Source organism: Scleropages formosus, chromosome 18 (genome assembly GCF_900964775.1).
Source record: "Scleropages formosus chromosome 18, fSclFor1.1, whole genome shotgun sequence".
NCBI lineage: Eukaryota > Metazoa > Chordata > Actinopteri > Osteoglossiformes > Osteoglossidae > Scleropages > Scleropages formosus.
The window spans coordinates 17,712,930-17,734,646 of NC_041823.1; the positions used below are offsets into that span (position 1 = coordinate 17,712,930).

The 21,717-nt window shown below is 41.7% G+C and overlaps 2 protein-coding genes across 2 annotated transcripts; both read left to right on the forward strand.

Annotated features, from left to right (window-relative positions):
• The first annotated feature begins 15 nt into the window (after positions 1–15).
• On the forward strand, positions 16–3,420 carry krtcap2 (keratinocyte associated protein 2). Its single transcript, XM_018737410.1, has 5 exons — positions 16–141; positions 1,093–1,247; positions 2,506–2,569; positions 2,900–2,966; positions 3,122–3,420. Exons 1-5 carry the CDS (start codon positions 138–140, stop codon positions 3,240–3,242), a joined length of 411 nt encoding a protein of 136 aa, XP_018592926.1. The 5' UTR covers positions 16–137; the 3' UTR covers positions 3,243–3,420.
• A 3,714-nt stretch (positions 3,421–7,134) lies between these two features.
• s100a10b (S100 calcium binding protein A10b) lies at positions 7,135–9,372 on the forward strand. The gene is made up of 3 exons (XM_018737435.1): positions 7,135–7,232; positions 8,623–8,784; positions 8,865–9,372. Exons 2-3 carry the CDS (start codon positions 8,644–8,646, stop codon positions 9,033–9,035), a joined length of 312 nt encoding a protein of 103 aa, XP_018592951.1. The 5' UTR covers positions 7,135–7,232; positions 8,623–8,643; the 3' UTR covers positions 9,036–9,372.
• Positions 9,373–21,717: the final 12,345 nt, after the last annotated feature.

Consider the following 21,717-nt stretch of genomic DNA (forward strand, 5'->3'; position numbering starts at 1 on the left):
GTGATGATGTGTAGCACCGGTAGCGGACCTCTGTTTTCCGGTAGCGTCAGATGAGCGTAAGAGCGTAGCAGAGAAAGAATATAAGTATCAAAAGCCGCAACAAACAGCAGGAAAAATTAATCTAAAAACACAGAAGTATGGGTGAGTAACAACTTTCTCCATGTAATGAAAGGGAAATAAATACAGTTTTGTGTTAACAGAGTATGCAGAGTTAGAGTGACTCCTTCTGAGAGGGAGATGTTTTAATATTAACATATTTGTAATGATAGTTAAATATAAATAATTTTCATGCTCTTCTGGTTTCCGATGAGAATTATAAGAATGTGTCGCAGGTAGAATCCACCGGTGTATTTTGTTGTTGACAGGGCAGGGGCCCTGACTCTTGGGCTAGGATCATGATCTTCTCGGAGCTCAGTCATGGTTATGTGCAGTTAATCTAAACATCTGAAGTTGGTAGAACTTTGGGTTTTAATGTTAGAAAACAAGAAAAGAGGAAAACATGTTAATGTGGTAATTATGAAATAATTTTTTCAATAGTCAATGAAGGTGAAAGTACTTGCAGCCGGACTCATTTTTCCGGCGCACACTGACGTGGCTTAAGCTCATCATAGAGAAGTTCCTATCAAACTTAGAAGGGAAGGAAAATAGAAAATATCCTGCAGCAGGGCCTGCTAGAAATTATTGCAATTGTAGAAATTTTATAAATTTTGTAATTTTATAAATTTTATAAAAATTCTTGCACCATTTTTAATTGACTTTCCCATTTTATACTCTTTTGTACATGTAATTCCTATTTTAAGAGTGTTGGCCTCTTACTTTATTACTTGCCATAATTTTAAATTAAAAGCAGTCAGCTGCTATTCAAGATAATTATAAACTAACAGCTTCATCTTAATATTGTTCAGTAGTTCAATTTAAACAAATTCAAAGCTCAGAAGTCTGCTGGGGGTGTTTGGTTGGATCATTTTATGGTCATACATTACTCACTATTTACACTAGTACAGAGTAGTGATTAGTGTCTGTGGTGTATGTTGTATGAACCCCACACTTGGTTAGGGTACTAACTTTCTCTGCTCTTATTTGTTGGTGCAGCTGTGAACACGGGCACCTCTCTCGTCCTCTCCAGCCTGCTGTCAGTGCTGGTGTTTGCAGGAATGCAGATGTTCAGCAGACAGCTGGGCTCCTCCGAGTGGCTCACCATCCTAGGAGGCTTTCTGGGCTCGATCCTCTTCATCTGCTCGCTCACTGTATCCAGCCTTCAGCGTTGGGGTGCATGCAGTTGTGGGATGCTTGGTGTCAGGAAATGGTCATTCTGTGTCAGATCACCTGAGGAGAGAAACCTGAAATAACACTTGTCAGAACTTGGAGTCACGGGACTAGATGTTTATAGAGACCCTTTTGTAAATTTAATGTTTACAGTAAGTACAGATTACTGGGGGGGTGGGGGACTGACTTATTTTTTCTATGAGGTGATATGCACAAAGTTTTATTCTTTGAAACAGAGTTTGATTTTCAAGAACTTTGCTCATGCTCTTATATATGGGCAGCAGGTGGCATAGTGTTAAAGGAAAAGAGCTTGAAACCATGAAGTTATTAGTCCAAGCTCAGTTTCATGCTGCTGCTGCTGCTGTAGTACTTGAGTAAGATACTTTGCTTGAACTGCAAAATTCCCAGCTTTCTAAATGGGTTGAACACTGGAAGTTGCTTTGGAAAAAGCATAACCTGGGTAATGAATTAAAAATAACAGTTCATGTCAAGAGTTGGATTTGTTCTGCCTTGTCAATGAGCATTGAAAAATAGCACAGTTCAGAAGAGAAACCTGGTTTTCTTTGTGAAATGTTTTAAACTGAGAAACTGTGACTATCTCTTGATGTCAAAACATATTTTCCCATTTGCTTTGCTTGTACAGCCTAAGTTAAGCAGATGAGCGCTGGAGAACATGGCAGTAACTGAAATTATATTACACATTCTTGAGTTCAGAGGCTTGATTGGCTTTTGATGGTCGTTTTCCATTAAGTAGTTGCTTAAATAATATTTTCTTCTTTGCTACTGTTCAGAAAATGTTCCACTGGAATATTTGACTTGACAATGCAATATATGATGCTGTGGCTGTAAAGTCCAATAACTGCTTTGGAGCCTTAGTGATTTTACATGGAAGAATCAGAAGGCAGCATTTTTTATTGCAATAGCTTTTCATAACAAACAAGGCATCATTTAAAATTAATACATTGACTCTACTGTGCCAATGGGAATTATTTGTGTGGATTTTTTTCTCTGTATTTCTGCATGCAATTCAAACATATTGTCTGTCTAGAAAGCTTTATGGGCAAGTGTGTTTTTTGGACGTTACATTCCCATATCTTTATCCAGTGCATTACTGTCAGTTTTCAATATGAATGTCTATAAGACAAAATATGCAGATTTTTTTGAACCTACGAAAGCTTTTTAAATCAGGCACACTAGGTGTGCACATGTTTGTCTGTTCCTTCCTTAACTGATTCACAGGCCTTCAACAATCTAGAGAATCTTGTTTTTGGGAAGGGGTTCCAGGCCAAGATTTTCCCAGAAAGTAAGTGTCTGCAAAACATGTGTGGTTAATGTACTGTTGCTGTTTACTTTGGCCTTTGTAAGAGACTTAAACAAAGGTGGTATCAGTGAAACAAGAAGTTTGTTAGGGCTGTATTGTATGAGGAGAATATTATGGGGCTCAACTCAGGATACTGCCCTGGGACACCCTTATAACAAATCACATGTAGGATGGAATTAAGATATCCGTTCACTTGGGTCTGTAAGTTGACAAATAGCCTGGCCAGTGGTTCTTTGCAATACCTTCATATTTAATAGATTTTTGCCTTACAATTGACTTTATGAACATAAAAGCTTCCTTTCTCTTTCTCAGTTCTCCTGTGCCTATGTGTATCTCTTTTTGCTTCTGGGCTAGTGCACCGTGTTTGTGTTACAACCTGGTGAGTACAACATTCAGAAATGGATAGTAGCATATGATATGATGCTAACAGAACAGTACTTTAAAGAGGCAGCATTGAGATGAAATACCCCTTTAATAAAATGTTTTTTTTCTGTCTTTGTCCCTTTTCTTTATCTTCTCTTTCTTGTATGTCAGTTTGATATTCTCTCTCTTTGCCCTGTACTACATAAACAAGGTCTCAGCAGCTCTCTACCAAGCTGCCGTTCCTGTTGTAACACCAGCCAAAACAGCCAGCAAGGGAAAGAGGAAGAACTGACAACATTCATAGCCAGCCAGCAATAGTTCCTACAGTTACCAGTTGACATCTTTTTTTCAGCTTCTCAGAAATTTTACATTCTGATACCCCCTTCCCCTCCTGCATTTGTTACATCCCCCTTTTCTTCACCCTACATTTTCATTCATTGATGTAACTGAATCCCAAAATAATTAAAATATTTTTGCTAGAAAATGATTTGTTATTAAAATGTTTCGGTTCAAATATTGATTTTTTTTCTTTGCCTGCTTTCATTATTAGACTTGAATACAGCAATAAATGACTACTACCTAGTAATATAAATGTCTACTTTTAAATATATTCTCATCCCTGACTTTGAAATGGTTACATATGTGTACTTTCTGGATCACAGTTAAAGTGCTGTAAATGTAATTTTCACTCTCATTAAAGCTTAGTGATTAAATGAGGGGCTCAGAGGACAGTGTCCTGCAAGTTTTTGTAATAGTTTAGTGTCTCGCATCTAAAAATCGAGAGGTGACATACTCTCCAGTGAAATACTTCAGTATAGTAATTAAGAGCAGAGAATGAGCTGAACCGGGAGATGTGGTGGTGCAGTGGGTTTGACGGGGTCTTGCTCTCCGGTGGGTCTGGGGTTCGAGTCCCGCTTGGGGAGCCCTGTGACAGAATGGCTTCCTGCCCTGTGTCTCCCCGGCCTTGCGCCCTGTGTTGCCAGGTTGGGCTCCAGTTCGCCGCGACCCCATTTAGGACAAGCGGCTTTAGATAGTGTGTATGAATGAGCTAAACTCAGTAGATCCTGTGGTTATTTACTGAATAAAACATACTTGTAGTTAACTTTTTCAAATAAAATGAACTTGGTTGAAATCTATATAAATGTTATCCAAAAATTTGACATTGATGCTGATATGTGGAATGTATCTGTAATAAATAACCTTAGCAAAGACAAGGAGTCGTTCCTTGCCCTTCTTAAAAGATGCAGTCCAGCAGGTGTTTGACACCTGAAATACCTGTTGAGGGGAAACTGTATTCCATCATCTTTTCAATTAAACCATTTTTCTTTAGCATTAACTAATTATCAGCACATGCTTTGCTTTAAAATCCCTGACTTCCCCACTTTATTTCACTGCATTCATGTGCAGTAATACATTTTCTTACCCTAGGTCTTAAGTTATCAAATGTTACTCTTGATTTAATGTAATCCTCTTACCGTATTGAAGCCCATTATACCAGATATGTAGTCCATTGTTCTATACAATAAAAATAATCCTTGTTCTTTCTACCAATCAGCAGTATAAGATCATATATTTTACCTGTCTTCTGGTGTATCAGATATTAATAATTTCAGTTCAGATGAAGCAAGTAAAGAGACAAAGCAGTCTTGGCACCTGAGGTGCAAAAAAGGTAAGTTATGCAAGGCAGAAATTTTCAAAGACCAATCAAAGATATTTAAAGCTCTCAGTATATGTTGTGTGAAGTACAGAGGCAACATGTGTAGACATCCTGTTAGCAATGTCTTTGTGTATGTCTTCTGTATTTATATTTCCTGCAGAGTTAATTCAGCCAGGAATTAGTCATTAGTAAATACTGGATAAAGAGATTATTAATATAAATTTAAAGACAATAAGCCTCCAAGACACGCCCATTCAATGCAGCTTCGGAAGGAGTTCTGTTTAAAACCCCATACTTTGGCTTTTGAGGCATTTCTTCACAGTTACAAAGACAGGAGTTGAATTTTGCATACCTCTCAACTTCTGAGTATAGAGAAATTTAGTCATTTGTTTAGTAGAGCCTTTTTTCCAAAGCCAGGTACAAGGATTGTTATGCAGTATTTAGCTGACATCTTTGTCCAACCTGCTTTAAAATGCTAGATACAACTCCTTATTCCCTAATCTACCATACATACACACATTCACACACTATAGGCCATTTAGAGTCACGAGTTCGCCAGGATAAGATGAATGGAAAGGAGAACAATAGAATTGCTATACCGTTTCATTGTGGATATTCGCTTGAGAGTATTTGCCATTTAGAAATTGGAAATAATAAATTTCCCTAGTCATATTTGTCTTTCACACACACACAAAGTGTCTGGAAGTGCTTCTCCCGAGTGGGCGCGCAGCAAACCGGAGCCCAACCCGGCAACGCAGGGCGCCAGGGGACGCACCCAGGACAGGACGCCAGTCTGTCGCAAGGCGCCCCAAGCAGGACTCAAACCCCAGCCAAACACCCTGCACCACTGCACCCCCCTATATGTCTGTCAAGATTACACAATTTGTTTTCTTAAACCACAACATTTTCAACTGGTGTGAAAATTGTTTTCTTTGTATGGCCTGGAAGCAATAGGTGTGTGTGAATGCTGAATTGTTTGTCTTTGTACGTAATGTGCATTAAGACTTAAATATAACCCATAATCCTTGAGTTTGGTGCACCTGCAAACGTACAACTTCTGTGTCGCAGCCTCGGATCTGCAATAGTAAAAGAACATATTCTGTAGTAGGAACACGACACTCAAGGAATCTGCATCTCTCCAATTCCTTGCCTTGCAAGTTGATGCACGCAAAGCAGTTCAAGCAAAAGACATGAGTGGCAGCCACCTGAGAACCAGATGTCCAAACAGGACCGGGCAGGTAAGACCACGCACACAGTGATCAGAAGGCATGGTGACACACCCTGTCTCCACTCCCTTTTAAGCAGATGAAATCACTCTAGTTCCGGAACGTTCTGTAACGCACTGCAGAAACCCACACCTAAGAGAACACGTTTATGCACGTGGCCAGGGTTGGAGTAAAAGGCCAGCTGCTCTCTTGAGAATACAAAAACATTTTGTATGTTAATTGTAAATGCTGCTTTGCTGAGTAAAATGCAGAAGAAAATAATATGCTTTGCTCAAGTACGACAAGACAAAGGCTGAGCATCTAGGAAACTGAAAATCAAAGGAAAAGGCTGAGGTTTATAACCCGTCCAACCGGTCCCCTTATCACATCATTGATTCTTAAGCTTCTTTCACAGCCTTGGCTTTTTCCTCAATGATGCAATAGCACAGAAACATTGGTTTACTGAGTATCAATTAAAAAAAAATCCATAATCAAGATTATTAGCTATTAATGGTTGTATGATGTCTGTCCATGTTGGGGGGTTTTATGCCCTTAAATAAAGAAAAACAGAAGTTATATAGCAAAATGCTGCCCAAGCTATGATATGTCTTACTTTGTATTCATTATATCCAATACAGACCACATTGAAAAAAATCACAGATAGCATGTATACAGTATAAAATAGCCCCTCTTTGTTATAATTGTGTAAAGCAATGAAAAATTAGTCCAATAAAACTTGTCAAAAGATGCTTACAGAAAGAGCAATATGTTGAAACCTGTAGAAATATTCCATTGCACATAGATAAACATCAAGAGTACTAGTTGATTAGTTTAATACTGGAAATTTCACCAACTCTTGGGTCACCTTTTCATGACAAACGGAATGCATGCAAGGTGCCAAGTTAAACCTGACCCACAGCGACCACTCGCATGGTTTACAAGGCAAGTCGAGGGAGGAACAAATGTGGGTTGGCAGGTCCTTCCTCTGCATGTTGGGGGAAGGCAAACACAGGGCCACCGCACACTCCAAGCAGGACTTGAACCCCAGACCCATCACCCAGCAAGGCACCGGTCAAACCCACCGCTCCCAAGAAGGGAAAAATAAATCGTTACACATACATAAAAAATCCATAAACAACAAGCCTTGCTTTTTACTGATATCATTTATTATTATTAGTATTATTATTATTATTGAAGAAGTGTTTGATTTGTGTTGCTTTATAATCAACATTTATCTCACAGCGTCTCTGATTTAGACTTTAAAAACTTTTACCTTCCTTTCTGTCTGAGACACACCCACACAGATGGGTGGTGGCGGTGTATAAATCATGCCCTGCCGCAGTTCTCCCGCGATTGTTACATTCCAGCTCGCGCCGTCCGTTCCAGGGGCCGCTGTCTGTCTCCGCACTCCATCAGTACGGTAAGTTGTTTGTCCTGCACCACTTCTCTCCTCTTCTCTCCTCTCTTGAACCCTGTTCGCTCTCCTGCTCGGTTTGCTCCCGGAGGACTCGGTACTGTGAAGCGGACCCGTTGTGTCTCATTATGTGACTCTCAAATGGAGATCTTGTAACATGATGTCCAGTCCAGCACGCTTTCACTCAGTCTCTGCCCTGCTGATGAAAACATGACAATGGTTTTATGTTTTTCTTACTTTTGATCAGTGGTATAGCAACTTTTCAGGTATGGGGGGAGGCAAAATATTTTAAGTCTCATCGGTGCTATACACAAATACACACACATTTTCAGAACCGCTCACCCCATACGGGGTCACGGAAAACTGGAGCTTAACCCGGTAACACAGGGCGTAAGGCTGGAGGGGGAGGGGACACACCCAGGATGGGACGCCAGTCCATCGCAAGGCACCCCAAGCAGGACTCAAACCCCAGACCCACCAGAAAGCAGGACTGTGGGTCAACCCACTGCGCCACCGCAGCCCCTATACACAAATCTTGAGGGATATTAGATTTGTTTGAACCCTTAGGGACATGATCCCCTCAACCCTCTCCTGTCAATATTACTTGTCCAATTATAGTTTGCGGTTACATTCACTTTTCTTTTCTTTTTTAATTATGTTGTCTTAATTTAAATAGTTTTGTTCAGTGTTTCATTTAAGTCTTTTGACAAGATCTCTTCTTCCTCCACGTTTCCTCCTTTCCAGTTTTTACGGCCTTCCTTTGGGAAGGTGACTTGACCTGTCCCCATTTGCCTGCAGCGGTTTCTAGTACTAAAGGCCCATGTGGCCGGAAGTTTGAGAGCAGAACAGGACCATACTGCACCCAACCCTGTGTTCAAACACCAGAAGAACAGAAAAGTGTCAGGTGTACCTGGCTGCTGTACTGCGCCACTTTGGAACAACTTTTTTTGTACCTTAATATGGACACGCATAGGATATGTCCTCAGAGCTCAGTGTGGCACATTTTATGAGCATTGCCTACGCAAAGATCTCATAAGTGTTCTGTAGGACTTATATCCATTTACCTCCTTACCCTCCCTCTGCCTATTGCACCCTTCTCCTGCACTTCTATCGCGATCGGGCCCACGCCTGCTGAACTTTGACCCAACCAGCAGAAAGACCAGAAGGAACAAAGATCCTTAGAAAAAGAAAAGGAAACTGTGCCAAAAAACACATAGAGAGCGCCAAATGAAAGTGCTGTACATGTCATAACAGCTGTAACATTCAGGAGTGCTCTTCTCGCAGCAGTACACTGCACACTTGAAGAGTCACTGGCGCTGGTTGATCGAGAACGACATAAACAGTGTAAACCTGTGGTTTAATGTAAGTTTCACCGTGTTCCATTCCTGTTTGTCAGTGTGATACTCAGCCCGCAGCCATGCCAACAGAGCTGGAGAGAGCCATGGAGATCCTTCTTTGTCAGTTCCACAAGTATGCCTGCAAAGAAGGGAAGTCCAACTCCCTCTCCCGGTGCGAGTTAAAGAAGCTCATGGAGAATGAGCTGCCCACTTTCCTTAAGGTGGGTGTCTTTGGCCTTCCTGCTGCTTCCCTGTTCCTTATTCACCTATGCATGTGCTCACTAACTCTCTCACTCCCCAGTCTCAGAAGGATCCTGGTGCTGTGGACAAGATCTTTAAGGATCTGGACTGTGATGGTGATGGAGAGGTCAACTTTCAGGAGTATTTGTCCCTGATTGGAGGCCTGTCATTGTCCTGCAACCAGTTATACGAAATGCACTTGAGGCAACAGAATCAACAGTGCAAGAAGTGAACATGGATGGGGCTATGAGACTGTTCTTTACAAGAAAGCAATCTGTGATGAGTCTAATAAACAGTGACAATGTCCCATTTTTAAATCAAATCTCTTTTTTTGAACCTATGTAGATACATTTGTAGTCCTTGGTTTTCTACATTATGCAAGTAATAAATACTGATGTGGATAATCCTGGACTACACATATCCTGCCGATACATTTGTAATAGTTGTTCCAAAGATGGTACTTTTCTTCATATTTTCTTCGTTTTTGTTTTCATTGTGAGAAGTGTTCATTTCGCTGTTTCACCTGTAACTCCGCAACAATAAAGGTATTTTTACATTCCACCATCAAACCTGTACCTGTCCATCTGTTCAATTTCCTTAATCAAATTTAAGAAATAGCTCAACAACCAAGGTACACACACACACACACTTTCTGAACCGCTTGTCCCATACGGGGTCGCGGGGAACCGGAGCCTACCTGCTAATACAGGGCGTAAGGCTGGAGGGGGAGGGGACACACCCAGGACGGGACGCCAGTCCGCCGCAAGGCACCCCAAGCAGGACTCGAACCCCAGACCCACCGGAGAGCAGGACTGTGGTCCAACCCACTGCGCCACCACACCCCCACCAACCAAAGGTAATAAGCTGTAAACTGAGAACTTCCTTTCTGAATCAGCAAATTCTTTCCACCTTGCAATTTTTTTGAAACTGAATAATTTCAATGGCTGCTATTCATTTTTGCTATTTAGTGTCAAGGTAAATCAGTAAGTTGTAAGGTTTTCAGGGGCCTCAGTTCTCTTTCCAAGGGTGTCGCAGTATGCGGATTGCACAACTGGGTGTGAATTTGACCCCTGCTCAGTCTGTGTGACATGTTCTCCTTATCTTTGCATGGAATTCCTCCCACAGTCTGAAAACGTGTTTTAGGTGGACTGGTGAGTATGAATTGGATATAGCATGTGCGGTTTGCTTGGCGTCTCATCCAGGGCGCACACTGTCTGACTCAGCACCCTGTTCTTCCTGGATAGGCTCTGGCTCACTGCAACCTCGAACTATGATACATGTTTTTTTTTTTTTTATTTTTAAATGAGGGAGCTCAGTTCCCAGTGTAATTCCTGAAACTGAATTGTGGTACCCTTGAGCAAGGTACTTATCCTAAATTTCTCCAGTAAAAAAATTCCCCAGCTGTGTAGGTGGGTAAATAAGTGTAAGCTGCTTAACACTGTAAGTCGCACGGAACATTAATAAATGTGAACTGAAGTTGCTTGCATCACAGACGTTGTATGGCACTTACTAAGTCCTAGGTGACCCATCCATGACTAGGGCCTCAACGTGAGACTCACTAAATTACTGGACTGGATTTGTGAAGGAATTGTGGCACTAATCAGGAGGGCTGGCTTGGTGCTATAAATCAGGCTAGAGTCTCTGGAGGAAGTGGTATTGAGAAGGACTCTGACCAAACTCCTAGCCAACATGCACAACGATGCTCAACCTGTGTATGTCATCCTAGTTAAATAGGGAAGCACTTTTAGCAGTAGGACAGTGTAGGGGTTAGCGCTGCCACCTGTAACGTGGAATGACTATGGTTCAAATTCCCCCTCTTGCTCTATTGCCCTTGATCAAGGCACTTACCCTCAACTGCACCAGGTAAAATAGAACAGCTGGTAACTGTAGGATTAGGCTAACCCTTGTGAGTTATTTTGGTCAGTAAATAAATGTGTATAATGAGCCTTCCTGCTACCAGTACCACTCATCGCTGTTACAGAGGCATAGCTACGTGGTGGCCGTGGGTGGCCAGTGCCACCCCTGACTGAAGCTTGACCACCCCTCTGGCCACCCTGTTGTACAAAGCACTCTGACCACACTGACAGGTGACTTTTTTCGCCGCTCAAACCTGTACGACGCACATAGTGTTCTGTGGGGCGCTATTAGGCCGAAGAGCTGCGAACCGCCCGCACGGCGCAAACCTCTGTGTGTAGGAGGAAGGAGTAGGAGCGGTAAAACTGAATTTCGATACCGTTACTCCAGCCAAGTCCAGCGGATGTGAGCAACGCAAGGGGATACGGTGATCAGGAGAGTAAAATCAGTGTTGTTTACCTACGTTTCCCTACCATTTCGTGAAAGTTTGTTAAAGTTGAGGTACTGCGCTGCTTCATCATGAGAAACAAATGCTGGCTTACCATTAATATCGCATAACTTAGCAAATGTTAGCTAAAGTTACTGCAACTGCTAGCTAGCTAATTTTTTTTAAAAAATGTTACCACATTTCCTAGGCATTGATTTTGAGCAAATGGATGGAGTTGGGGGGTGCGGTGGTGCAGTGGGTTGGACCACAGTCCTGCTCTCCGGTGGGTCTGGGGTTCGAGTGTTACCGGGTAGGCTCCGGTTCCCCGCAACCCCGTATGGGACAAGCGGTTCTGAAAATGTGTGTGTGTGTGTTACCACATCATAGGCTTACATTATGAGTCGGTCACTGTTTTTAGTAAGTAGCTATTCAATTTTATAACAATAAAAGTGTTTCTTGATAGGTGTGTTTGTCTAAACTGTAGAGAACATGAAGGAAATCAGGGGAAGGTAGGAAGATACTTTCCTTTTTTTACAAACTGAGGACTAGTAGCAGTAGAACTGAAAATGATGAAGAGGCAGGGAAATGTGTGCTGCTAAGAGAGACAAGGAGGAAGCAGAGATACAGTCGGAGAGGGAGACTGTGGAGAAGCTCTACAGACACAACACACATTAGACCAGAATCAGAAATGAGCAAAAACACTCATGCAGTCAGTTGTTGCCCACCAGGGATGTAGGTTACATAAGTTGTATCTGCAAACATTAAAAAAATAATTTACAATACCCAGTTTGCATCATTAGCATCTGAATATAGAAAGAATGTAGAATAAGGATAGTATTAAATAATATCATAATGTTTTTAAAGACATTTCTAAGTACTGCCAGTGTGATTTCTTGTGTACATTTGTAATAAATAAATTCTGTAGAATTTATAGAATTTCTGTCTGTAGAATTTGCTTTTGGTACAACATGTTACAGTCAGTTTTTTGGAGTTCAATTTTTTTTTTGGCCACCCCAGTAAAATCACTAGGTCTTACCTGGTCAACCCTGAAAAAAAGTTCTGGCTACGCCCCCTGTGTATTAACACTCGTTCTATTTACATTCATTTATGGTTGGCTAAATTTGATACGTATTTATTCCAGTGTTATCACACACTCATCTGTCACTACTTTTTGTAATGTGCGGTGCTGTAGCCTCATGCAGAATCCTTCAGGATCGGCAAAGCTTTCATTTACTGGGTGCCACGTGAAGACCACCCAGTGACTAGAGTTTCCATGAGGGAACTGCCAGCAGATGTTGCTGTTGTTTTACTTGTGGAAACGATGCATTTGCCATAGCGGCACTGTAACCCCACTCAATTTAAATGGCAAAGTTTTAGCAAATCAAATACATACAACTGTGTCTTCTTCATCGTTATTTTAGCCTGAAATTTGGCTGTTCACATTTATGACATATTGTATGTATAATATCAATAAATGTGTGGCTAACTGTGTAGATTTTTCGCTGTAGCTTGGTCCAGAACTCAATTTCTGTCAATGTAGTCAGGTTAGACCAACTTTAAAACAATCAAAAAAAGGACATTCAAAAAATGATGTACTATTTACAAGTTCAAATGGGCATGGTGTATACTTTTTTGACCTTTTACGTTCCTAAAAACGGGTCTGATGGAAGGTTACTGGAACAAGACCACTGGGATGTCAGTACTGCTAGTATAATGTACTCATTGTATTTTCTATGAGATGTACTCTGTTCTGGTGAAAAGCATCTGCTAAATTAATAAATGCAAATGTTTTGTTAATCATAACTGGCCCACAGATGCAGCAATGTCATTTTCAGGGTGCTCTATCAGCTGCATTAGAGGTAATTTTAGCTTTGCTCTGCTGTTCAGACTAACTTTCAGGGTAAAATAGTGTAGAACCAAACAACACTGAATTACCTTATAATATCTACTTAAACAGCATTATAATATCTAACTCTATAGTATCACAAGGGTTAAAAGCTTCATCGTTTTATCAGTAAAGTCATTGAAAAAGGTGAACTGCCACTTCATGCTACAGATCCGCTTAACTCCTAAGATATTATAGCATTTCTTATTAATATTAGTTTAAAAATGACATGTTTATCATTGCAATGCTGCAATGCAAGACTTAGTGCACACAGAAAATATGTGTATTGGCAAAGACCAAGGTGAAAAGGTGGAGGCATATGGGTGTCTGAAAAATGAAACAAATGCTACACCCCACCCAAACCGCTTTGCTCATCTACTTCTGCGCACTTGGTGGACCTCCGCACAAAGGTAAAGCATGGAGGTATTCAGTTCTGGCTCCGTTGTGGTGGAATGACCTCCCCCTCTCACTCAGAACTGCTGAAAACTCCCTTTTTCCAGATTCCCTTCGCCCCTGATCCCTCCAGCTTATATGGTGTAAATGTTCATGCACCGTAACTTTATGATCATCCCCAGATAAGCCTTTATACAGCCACTACTCCTGTACTGTATGTAAATGTTTGTGTACCCTTTTAAAAAAAAATAATAGGAAGGTGATCAGGATTCGTGCACCTACTTGAGCGATGAACATAGGTGCATAAAGAAGAGAAAAACAAACTAGGTTTACTTAAGAATCACATGTCTGCAACTACAGTACGTCTCTCTTTCTCCTAATGTAATACACAAATTGTATTTTCTCTGAGATGTACGCCGCTTTGGAGAAAAGCATCTGCTAAATGAATAAATGTAAATGTAAATGTAAATATTCCTGGTATCAAAATGAAGACAGGTCAAGCAGGATTTGCAATAGGAGTGGCTGTTATAATACAGGACAGCAATAACTCAATGCCTCCCCAAAGCAAGCCTGAAAGGGAAGCACTGCATCTGAATAATTGTTACTTCTTTTTCTGTCTTCAAATTAGCGAAGGAGCATGCATAACACAACACGCATATGGCATGTTCAAGAGTTTTTCTGTGAAAAAGTGTTTGTGTATTAATGTCTGAGAGCAACTTACACCCTCACCAGCTAAAAGACAAAAGTAAACATTCTTAAACCTTCTCAGAGGCAGCTGGTAGCATTACGGCTTCAGCACAGCCTTGGGACCCAAAAGCTGCAGGTTTGAACTTCTACCTACTGCTGTAGTACCCTTGAACACTGAGTAATGACAGCAACCTGTTATGCTGAATAAAGACAACATTCTCCGCTGGAAGCCCCAGGGGTCAGAGGGCAATCTCCCAAGCAAAAAGGACCCACTTGGGAAATCCATTGACATCTTTTTTCAGTTAAAGTGGGTGGTGTTTTTCTGAGACTGCATCCCCAAACCTCGGCTCTCGCCATGGCTGCAGTTCTCTTGTCCTGTCATGGAGCTCTTGACGTCTTTAGAGGGATCCTGTACAGAAATATCTGGCATTAAAAGTAGGTAGTAGTTCCTAAACTAGGAATAAAATCTCTGTAAAACTGAGTGGAAGATAGACCATCCACCCAAAACCCTGCACCTTAGCCCAGCAGAAAACTCAAATAAAACAAAAATCTAAATATAAATTAAATATTAATTATAAAAAATCATATTTCCAGACATTATTCTTAGAATGTTCAGTTACATCTATGGATTATGTACATCTACAGATGTGCGAATGAAAAAACACACATTCAAGTTAATTCTCGGCTCAAGCACATATACAAACATACTAAACTGTGTACATATGAACTGTGTACATATTGGTGTTGTTTTTCACAAGTTTATAAAGGCAAGCTCTTTTTGGGCAGAATGGGTGGAGCCTCTTTCATTTCTGGAGCATGAATCACCAAGCGCGAGAGCGTACATTTCTGTGATCTGCTGGAATGTGTGTACATCTTTCACAGGGTTCTCTTCTGAACCAACCAGTACTCTCAGAGGATCCCACTGCCACCAGTGTTCAGTGTAGCATAGCTGAGATTTGACAAGAAAAGGCCAAAGAGTTTTCGGCTGGTACAGTCTTCTAATATGCTGCGGTGGATCCTAAGAGGAAAAATTGGCCTAGTAGCAGTCTCTAGTCACCGCAGTGTTCTCCTCTGGCATTATCACCATCAGTCCAGACAAGTTTACGGGAAATACTGATCTACGGGTAGTGTTGATCTTGTTCGGCCACCATTAACTGATGCATAACAAATACCGTGATAGGCAGGTCATTTTAGCAAGTTCTGTATGTGTGTAGAGTTTCTGGCCGAAAGCTACAACAAGCACAAGTTAGGACCTCAAACAAACACTAAGGTGCAACCATGTGGAGAGGCAGAATGTCTATATTCTTCTGGACAGCTTTGTAGACAAGGTTTTTAATGTGTCAGTATAAGAGTTTAACATTTTACACTGCTCTTACCCAACTGTGCCAAAGTCCATGGAGGGCTCAGTTTGCATATTCCATACTTTACTCCATACTTTAAATTATTCTCCCCATCTTAAAATACATCTAACTGAGTGAAATATAATAAACATTAAATTTTACTTAAGTGATTTTAGAGGTATAAGGTATAATGAATACCTTTAACATTTTACGAACTATAAACTGGGACAGCAAGGCCGAAAAAAACAGAAATGCCTTGCAAATGCTCAAAGTGTTAGTAGTTCTGTTAAGACTGATTCTGTTTTTTCTGTTTTTGGCAGGATTTTTGTTTCTGCTGTTTTTAAAGTGAGGTGCTTAAACGAATTTTGAAAGGTGTCAAGGGGAATCATTGTTATGTGTTTGCTTAAACTGGCATATTCTGCTTTTTCATACTTCTGAAAGACAATAAATGTCAGTTAAACGACAGTTAAATTCTGAGTAAAGACATGGATTTGTGGGGGGGGTGTGGCGGAGCAGTAGGCTTGGCCTGTGCCTGCTTTCCGGTGGGTCTGGGGTTCAAGTCCGGCTTGGGCTGCCTTGTGTGGACTGGCATCCCGCCTTGGATGTCCCCCCTCCAGCCTCACGCCCTGTGCTGCTGGGTTAGGCTCCAGCTTGCCACAACCGTACTTGGGACAAGTGGTTTCAGTATGTATGTATGTGTGTGTGACATGGATTTGTTTAAAAACCTTTTAAATATATTTTTTTATAGATAATTTAATTAAAATTTTGTGCTGAGTGGCATTGCAGCAGGTAGTGCTGTGTTCGGGCTGCTTGCAAACAGGTTTTAATCCAGCTCAGTCTGTGTGGGAGTTTGTTCTCCGTATGTCTGTATGGGGCGTTCCTCCATGTGCTCCAATTTCCTCCCTAATTCCAAAGACATGCAGTTCAGGTAGATTGGTGATGCTAAACTCCCTGTAGCATATGAAGATGTGTGACTACCAAGCGATGGGTGGATGTTTCACCCAGGGTGTAACCCCCCACAGCCTTGTGCCAGTGCTTCCGCGATAGGCTCTAGATTGCCATGACCCTACTCAAGACAAATGGTTATTGAAATTGGATGGATAGATATAATATAACTTTCTATATACTTCTTTTAAACTCCTTCTAAACGTGTACTCACATTTTTCTTTGGCTACATTTCTTTAGCTTTTATAACTGATAAATAAATCTTCAGCCCTTAACAGCCCTTTGTAATGTAGTCAGTGAAGATACTGCTCAAATGGAGAAGAAGACCAATATGGATTTTCAATCACAGTTGTATTCTCTCTCTGTTCAGTTTTTTTTTTCATAAACGGGATAGCTTAGTGAACTCATGTAACCCAAAAGTAACAATTTAAATCTGAATGCAATCATTGAGGGCATTTGATACATGAATCCATTTACGCTAGCAGCCATGAAGACAGATGGGGGAATGTCAGCCTTGATTATAACCCTGGCTCTGCTGCAAAGTCAGAAACATCAGGCAGCATTGGCATGGAATATCTGTGGAGAAGCCTTACACTTGGGCCATGACTCACTGTGGATTTGCAAGGGCCTTTACCACAATAAAAATGAATCTTCCCTCTAGGCTTGGAGTTTAATTGCCAGTTGGGTCATCTTATTGTCCATCCCCACTCTCTCCACCCACACGCTATACAGTTTTTCCAGCGCTTGCCATCAAACTACTTGCAAGTGAAATGCTTCAGACCAGCTTCAGTGAGTCACTCATCTGCCTCTCCATATAAAGTACTTTTAGACTCTTGGAATGGAAAAGGAGGAGGAGAAAGCAAGAAAGAACAGCAACAAAAAACCATTTCCTCATTTTTTTGAGTTACAAGCACATTGTGCCCAACAGGGTGTGTCTTATGCTGCAGAAACTGTTGGGATCGAGGGAATATTCTGCAGATATTTTGCGTTGTTTTGGCACACCGCAGCTCAGCGGTTAACTGTTTGCCAGTTTTCTCTTTGTTCTGCCTTCGATTCATGCAACTCCTTGAGCTCCACCCCAGCGGTCTGTCTCCCTATCTCTGCGTGACAACCTTAACATGCTCTAGAAAACACTCCCTGCAAAATTGTCCCTGGACAACAGTCCCCGGAAAAGTCGAGCAAAGAAGGCTGTCAGTGTCCAAGAAAGGGGAAAACTGCTGGGGAGGAGAGTCTGTCCCATTGTCTCGTAACATTCTTCTGTTAGTCTCTCATTGCTGTGTGAGTGAAAGAGAAGGGAGAGTGACACATTTTACATTGTGCTCACAGGGGGAAGGGAGAGACAGAACTTTTGGTTGGAGAGAACATGAGAAGGGAGCTCAGAGCGATGGAGAAGGGAGGGAGGAAGAGGAAGATGGCATAGGGTGTGTCAGCTGAGGATTTCCTGAAATGTTTTTGTGTGCCACAGATGTAGAGTTGGCGATGTGTTAGAGCGGCAACACAAAGCAGGCGGGCAGGGGTGGGGAAATAGGGGTATAACGTTAATGTAGCATAAAGGCCCTTTTCATGCACTAACAGCGAAAGCACAGTATGAAGGACAGTTGAACACAACTGGCTTTTCAGTTTCAGGTAACATAAGGAATGACTGAGAGAGGAAGCGGTGCAGGGATACGTGTGGCAAAGGATGAGAAGCAAAGTGAGTGCAGCAGGAGGGGTGTGGCAGTCGAGGGGAGAGGGGCAGTCCTCCGACAGAGGGAGTAGCTGTGATTTTCCACTGCAGGATTGAGGAAGCAGAGCCCCCGTAGATTCCCTGACTCACAGAGTCTGTTTTCCAGCACTGCCATGGACACTATGCATACACACACACACACACCCAAACGATCCTAAAACAACACTCAACGCAAAGATAATCAAGCCAAGTCCCACACAACGAACACAGGTGTGCCCTTCGTGAAAGCATTTACTGGAAGGTAGACTGAAAATAAACAACAAAATAGCATTCCTACTTAAAACATCTTAACCAAACTGACCGAACCAGTAACAAGACACACAACAACAGATAAGATCACAGAAAATTGAAGCACATGAGCACACGCCCTTGTGAGTTGGCAGGAGGCGGGACGCTGCCACAGAGTCGTACTGGAAGGGACCATCCCGGGATCTGCCTTGTGCCACAGTAAATGGAGACAAGCTGCATCTAATCCAATAGTTATAAGTAGAGCATGGCGTAGCAAGTTGAAAACTGGAGACAGAGAGGAACCAAATCAAGCTGACAAAATCCTTGCCTCACCCTCACCCTAACCCTAACCTTAGAATTGTTACTCGAACCTTTACTTTACCATCTTTTCTTAGAGCTTTTCATTTTGTTGCTGAGTTTTACCCCCTTTTGCTGACTGTGTTTCTGTTCTCTGCTGTTTAACCACTCTGCTGGAATGCCGTGCTCTGCTGTGTGTCTATGCTGCCAATACTCTCAGAAGCTGCTTCCACCCCACCCCACAAACAGCCACAGGCTCTACACACAAAGCTATCCCCTAAAACAGCTTGCAGAACATGTTTAATTTACATTTATTTAGTTAGCAGATGCTTTCTACATTGCGACTTCCAATGAACTCTATGTAGTGTTACCAGCCCACACACCTTATTCACCGCGGTGACTTACACTGCTAGATACACTACTTACGACGGGTAACTCAACCACACATCAGTGGAACACACACACACACACACACACACACTATGGGTGAACCTGAACAGCATGTCTTTGGACTGTGGGAGGAAACCAGAGCACTCAGAGGAAACCCACACAGACACAGAGAGAACATTCAAACTCCACACAGACTGAGTGGGGATCAAACCCACGTCCTCTTGTACCAGCCAGGTGCTGTGAGACAGTGCCACCATGCCCCCTAATTAAAGGCATCTTGTGGTCAGACATGACAATGTAAGAATATCTGTGTATTATATTTCACAAATGCTACTTCTCAGAATTAATGTGAAAATATTAACACATTCTCTGATACAGCCGTGCTTTGATTTTGACAAAAAAACTGTCAGTGATTATGTGAAGAAAAAATTGTTTAAACAAAAGCTAACACATGGGATTGTACAAAAATAGCAAGATAGCTTTCTCTTTATTTTTCAGTAATATAGTTTTTGACAAGAGTTTATGTCATTGTGTAAACAGTAGCTTAGTCAATCCTCAGAGCGGGCTCAAACACACAGAAACAAAACTCTTATCAGGCTAATGAAGAGCACAGAGGAAAAGAAAGATACATGAAAGAGTAATTTATAAAACCTAAAAGCTAAACCTTACATATAAATCTGGGCACTTCCCTACAGTGTTTCATTCGCAAATGAACTCTAGAGAACAATTGTATGGGAAATGTTCCTCATCTATGGCCTGCATCCTCTTACAGGGCTCACAAAGTCAATTAAACTCCTGCTCTTCATCATGGGATATCCTGAGATTCATATCCAAGGAATTAGAAGGAAATCTCTGAAGTGGCACCATGTGTCCAAAAAAGAAGAGAGAACGCAAACTTGTTGAAACCGCTTGCCTCGAGCCTAAACCGGCAACGCGGGGCACAGGACACAAGGGATGCCATTCCACCACAAGGCACCCCAAGCAGGACTCGAACCCCAGACCCGCCAGAGAACGGGACCCCCTGCGCCCCCCCCCCCACAGAAAACGTTATCTGTGAAACGTATGTAGATTTAACATCCACTTCTAACATTCATTATGTTTCACAGACCTTCAACATATCGTTTTGCACTGAGTAAACATCGAAATGCTTTCGTTCAGTTGTGAATAGCTGCCATAATGTTGAGGCCCTTAAAAATAGCTGAGCCTGGTTGCCAAAAATGCTGACAGGCAGGTTCAAAAAAAATTCTTGACCGGGAGCCCAAACCTGGACTATAAACATGCCCATGTCTTTAAGAATTGTGTTTCTCATTCTCTTTCTCTTTCTAACATACCGAAATCTTACAGAGATATAAATGTGTCAGACTAATGTATTTCAAGGAGTGTACTTTAGAGTAGTAAACACTTTGTTTTAGGTATAAAATCTGAGTAGCAAAGACAGAAAAAATGCCTCTCAGCAAGATTAACCATTTGAAACAGTCGAAACCAGTTCAAGTGGTTTTTGTTGTCATTCCTCTATATAGCTTGTATACAGTGGAACGGGGACCACGGTGCAACACAGAACGGTACGCAAGACAAAATATCACACAGGGAGAAGACACAAGCCCACTAAGATATTATAGTGAATGAATTTTTTTATGCCTAAGTCACTAGACATATATTGCACTAGTAACAAGAATTGTTAGCCACAAAGATTTCCGTCCTTTCCGGGGCATTTCAATAGTGTCCGTCCGTGTGAACAGTCTGTACAACGCGCCTTAGCTTAGGTGTGGACCTGGGCTGCTCACGTTTCTTCTCATCAAACTTTAGTACAAGCAGAACACCCAAACGACGTCATTGCTTTGGCAAAACTAAATTCTTAATCTGAATTATCGCTAGAATCAATGTCAAAGTGAGGAAAGTATGCAAGAAAACGATTCAGTTCGGAAAGCAAATCGCAAAAGCAGGTCGCTCATTTAGCTGACTCAAAGAAACCACTGTTCGTGGCGACACCACGAGATGTTACGTAATTAAGTTGCGGCGGGGCTTGCGATTGTGTGTCTGTAAGAGCGTACACGTTTATGTGCGCATTCGTTAATGATGTCCGTTTCACGTTTTGGAAACAGGGCCCCGTAGAGCAGAAGTTTTGGAGTTAATGTCTTGGAAAACTCCAACTCCCCGGTACAAGAAAATGTCAAACAGCTACGGAATCCAGAATGACTCAGACACCGCGCTATCGATCTACTCTAGCTCCGCCGCTCCGTTTTGACGACTGATCCAAATAACTTCGCCGGCAAGTCCTCGGAAATGGAGGAACACAAGTGCCGTGCAGAAATTTGCCAAGTCTTTCTTTTTTCTGTCGCTAATGCAATGAAACAAAGAGCAACCAAGTAGTTCTACATTCACTATGTGTCCATGCGTGCACACACAGAGTGAAATTCTATTGCAGTGACTCACTATTCCTGTTGCATAATGACCAAACGCTTAATTGACTCCATGCGGCGCCTTTCTCGCTCGTTCCCTTTTTTCACTGCGTTTGTCTTCATTTTATGTTTTCTAGCTAGAATAACAGAAAATAATGGCTTCAAAGAGACAGTTGACAGCGACGGTCAAAGAAGAGGACGCAGAAATATACGGACAGCGCTACAATTAAAAGCGTAATGGTTCGCGAACTGCTTCTGGAAACACTGAAATAAATTACTCCTGCTACAGTACATGTGTACATATGCAGCCTCATTATGTTTGCCTAAACCGCTGTATTCACAG

Bases quoted from the DNA above. Each gene is read 5' to 3' on its own strand.
- krtcap2 (XM_018737410.1), top strand. The intron at 2,570-2,899 runs GTAAGTGTCTGC...TCTCTTTCTCAG, and splicing joins GGCCAAGATTTTCCCAGAAA to TTCTCCTGTGCCTATGTGTA. The intron at 2,967-3,121 runs GTGAGTACAACA...CTTGTATGTCAG, and splicing joins CGTGTTTGTGTTACAACCTG to TTTGATATTCTCTCTCTTTG.
- s100a10b (XM_018737435.1), top strand. From the start codon at position 8,644: ATGCCAACAGAGCTGGAGAGAGCCATGGAGATCCTTCTTTGTCAGTTC. The intron at 8,785-8,864 runs GTGGGTGTCTTT...CTCACTCCCCAG, and splicing joins AGCTGCCCACTTTCCTTAAG to TCTCAGAAGGATCCTGGTGC.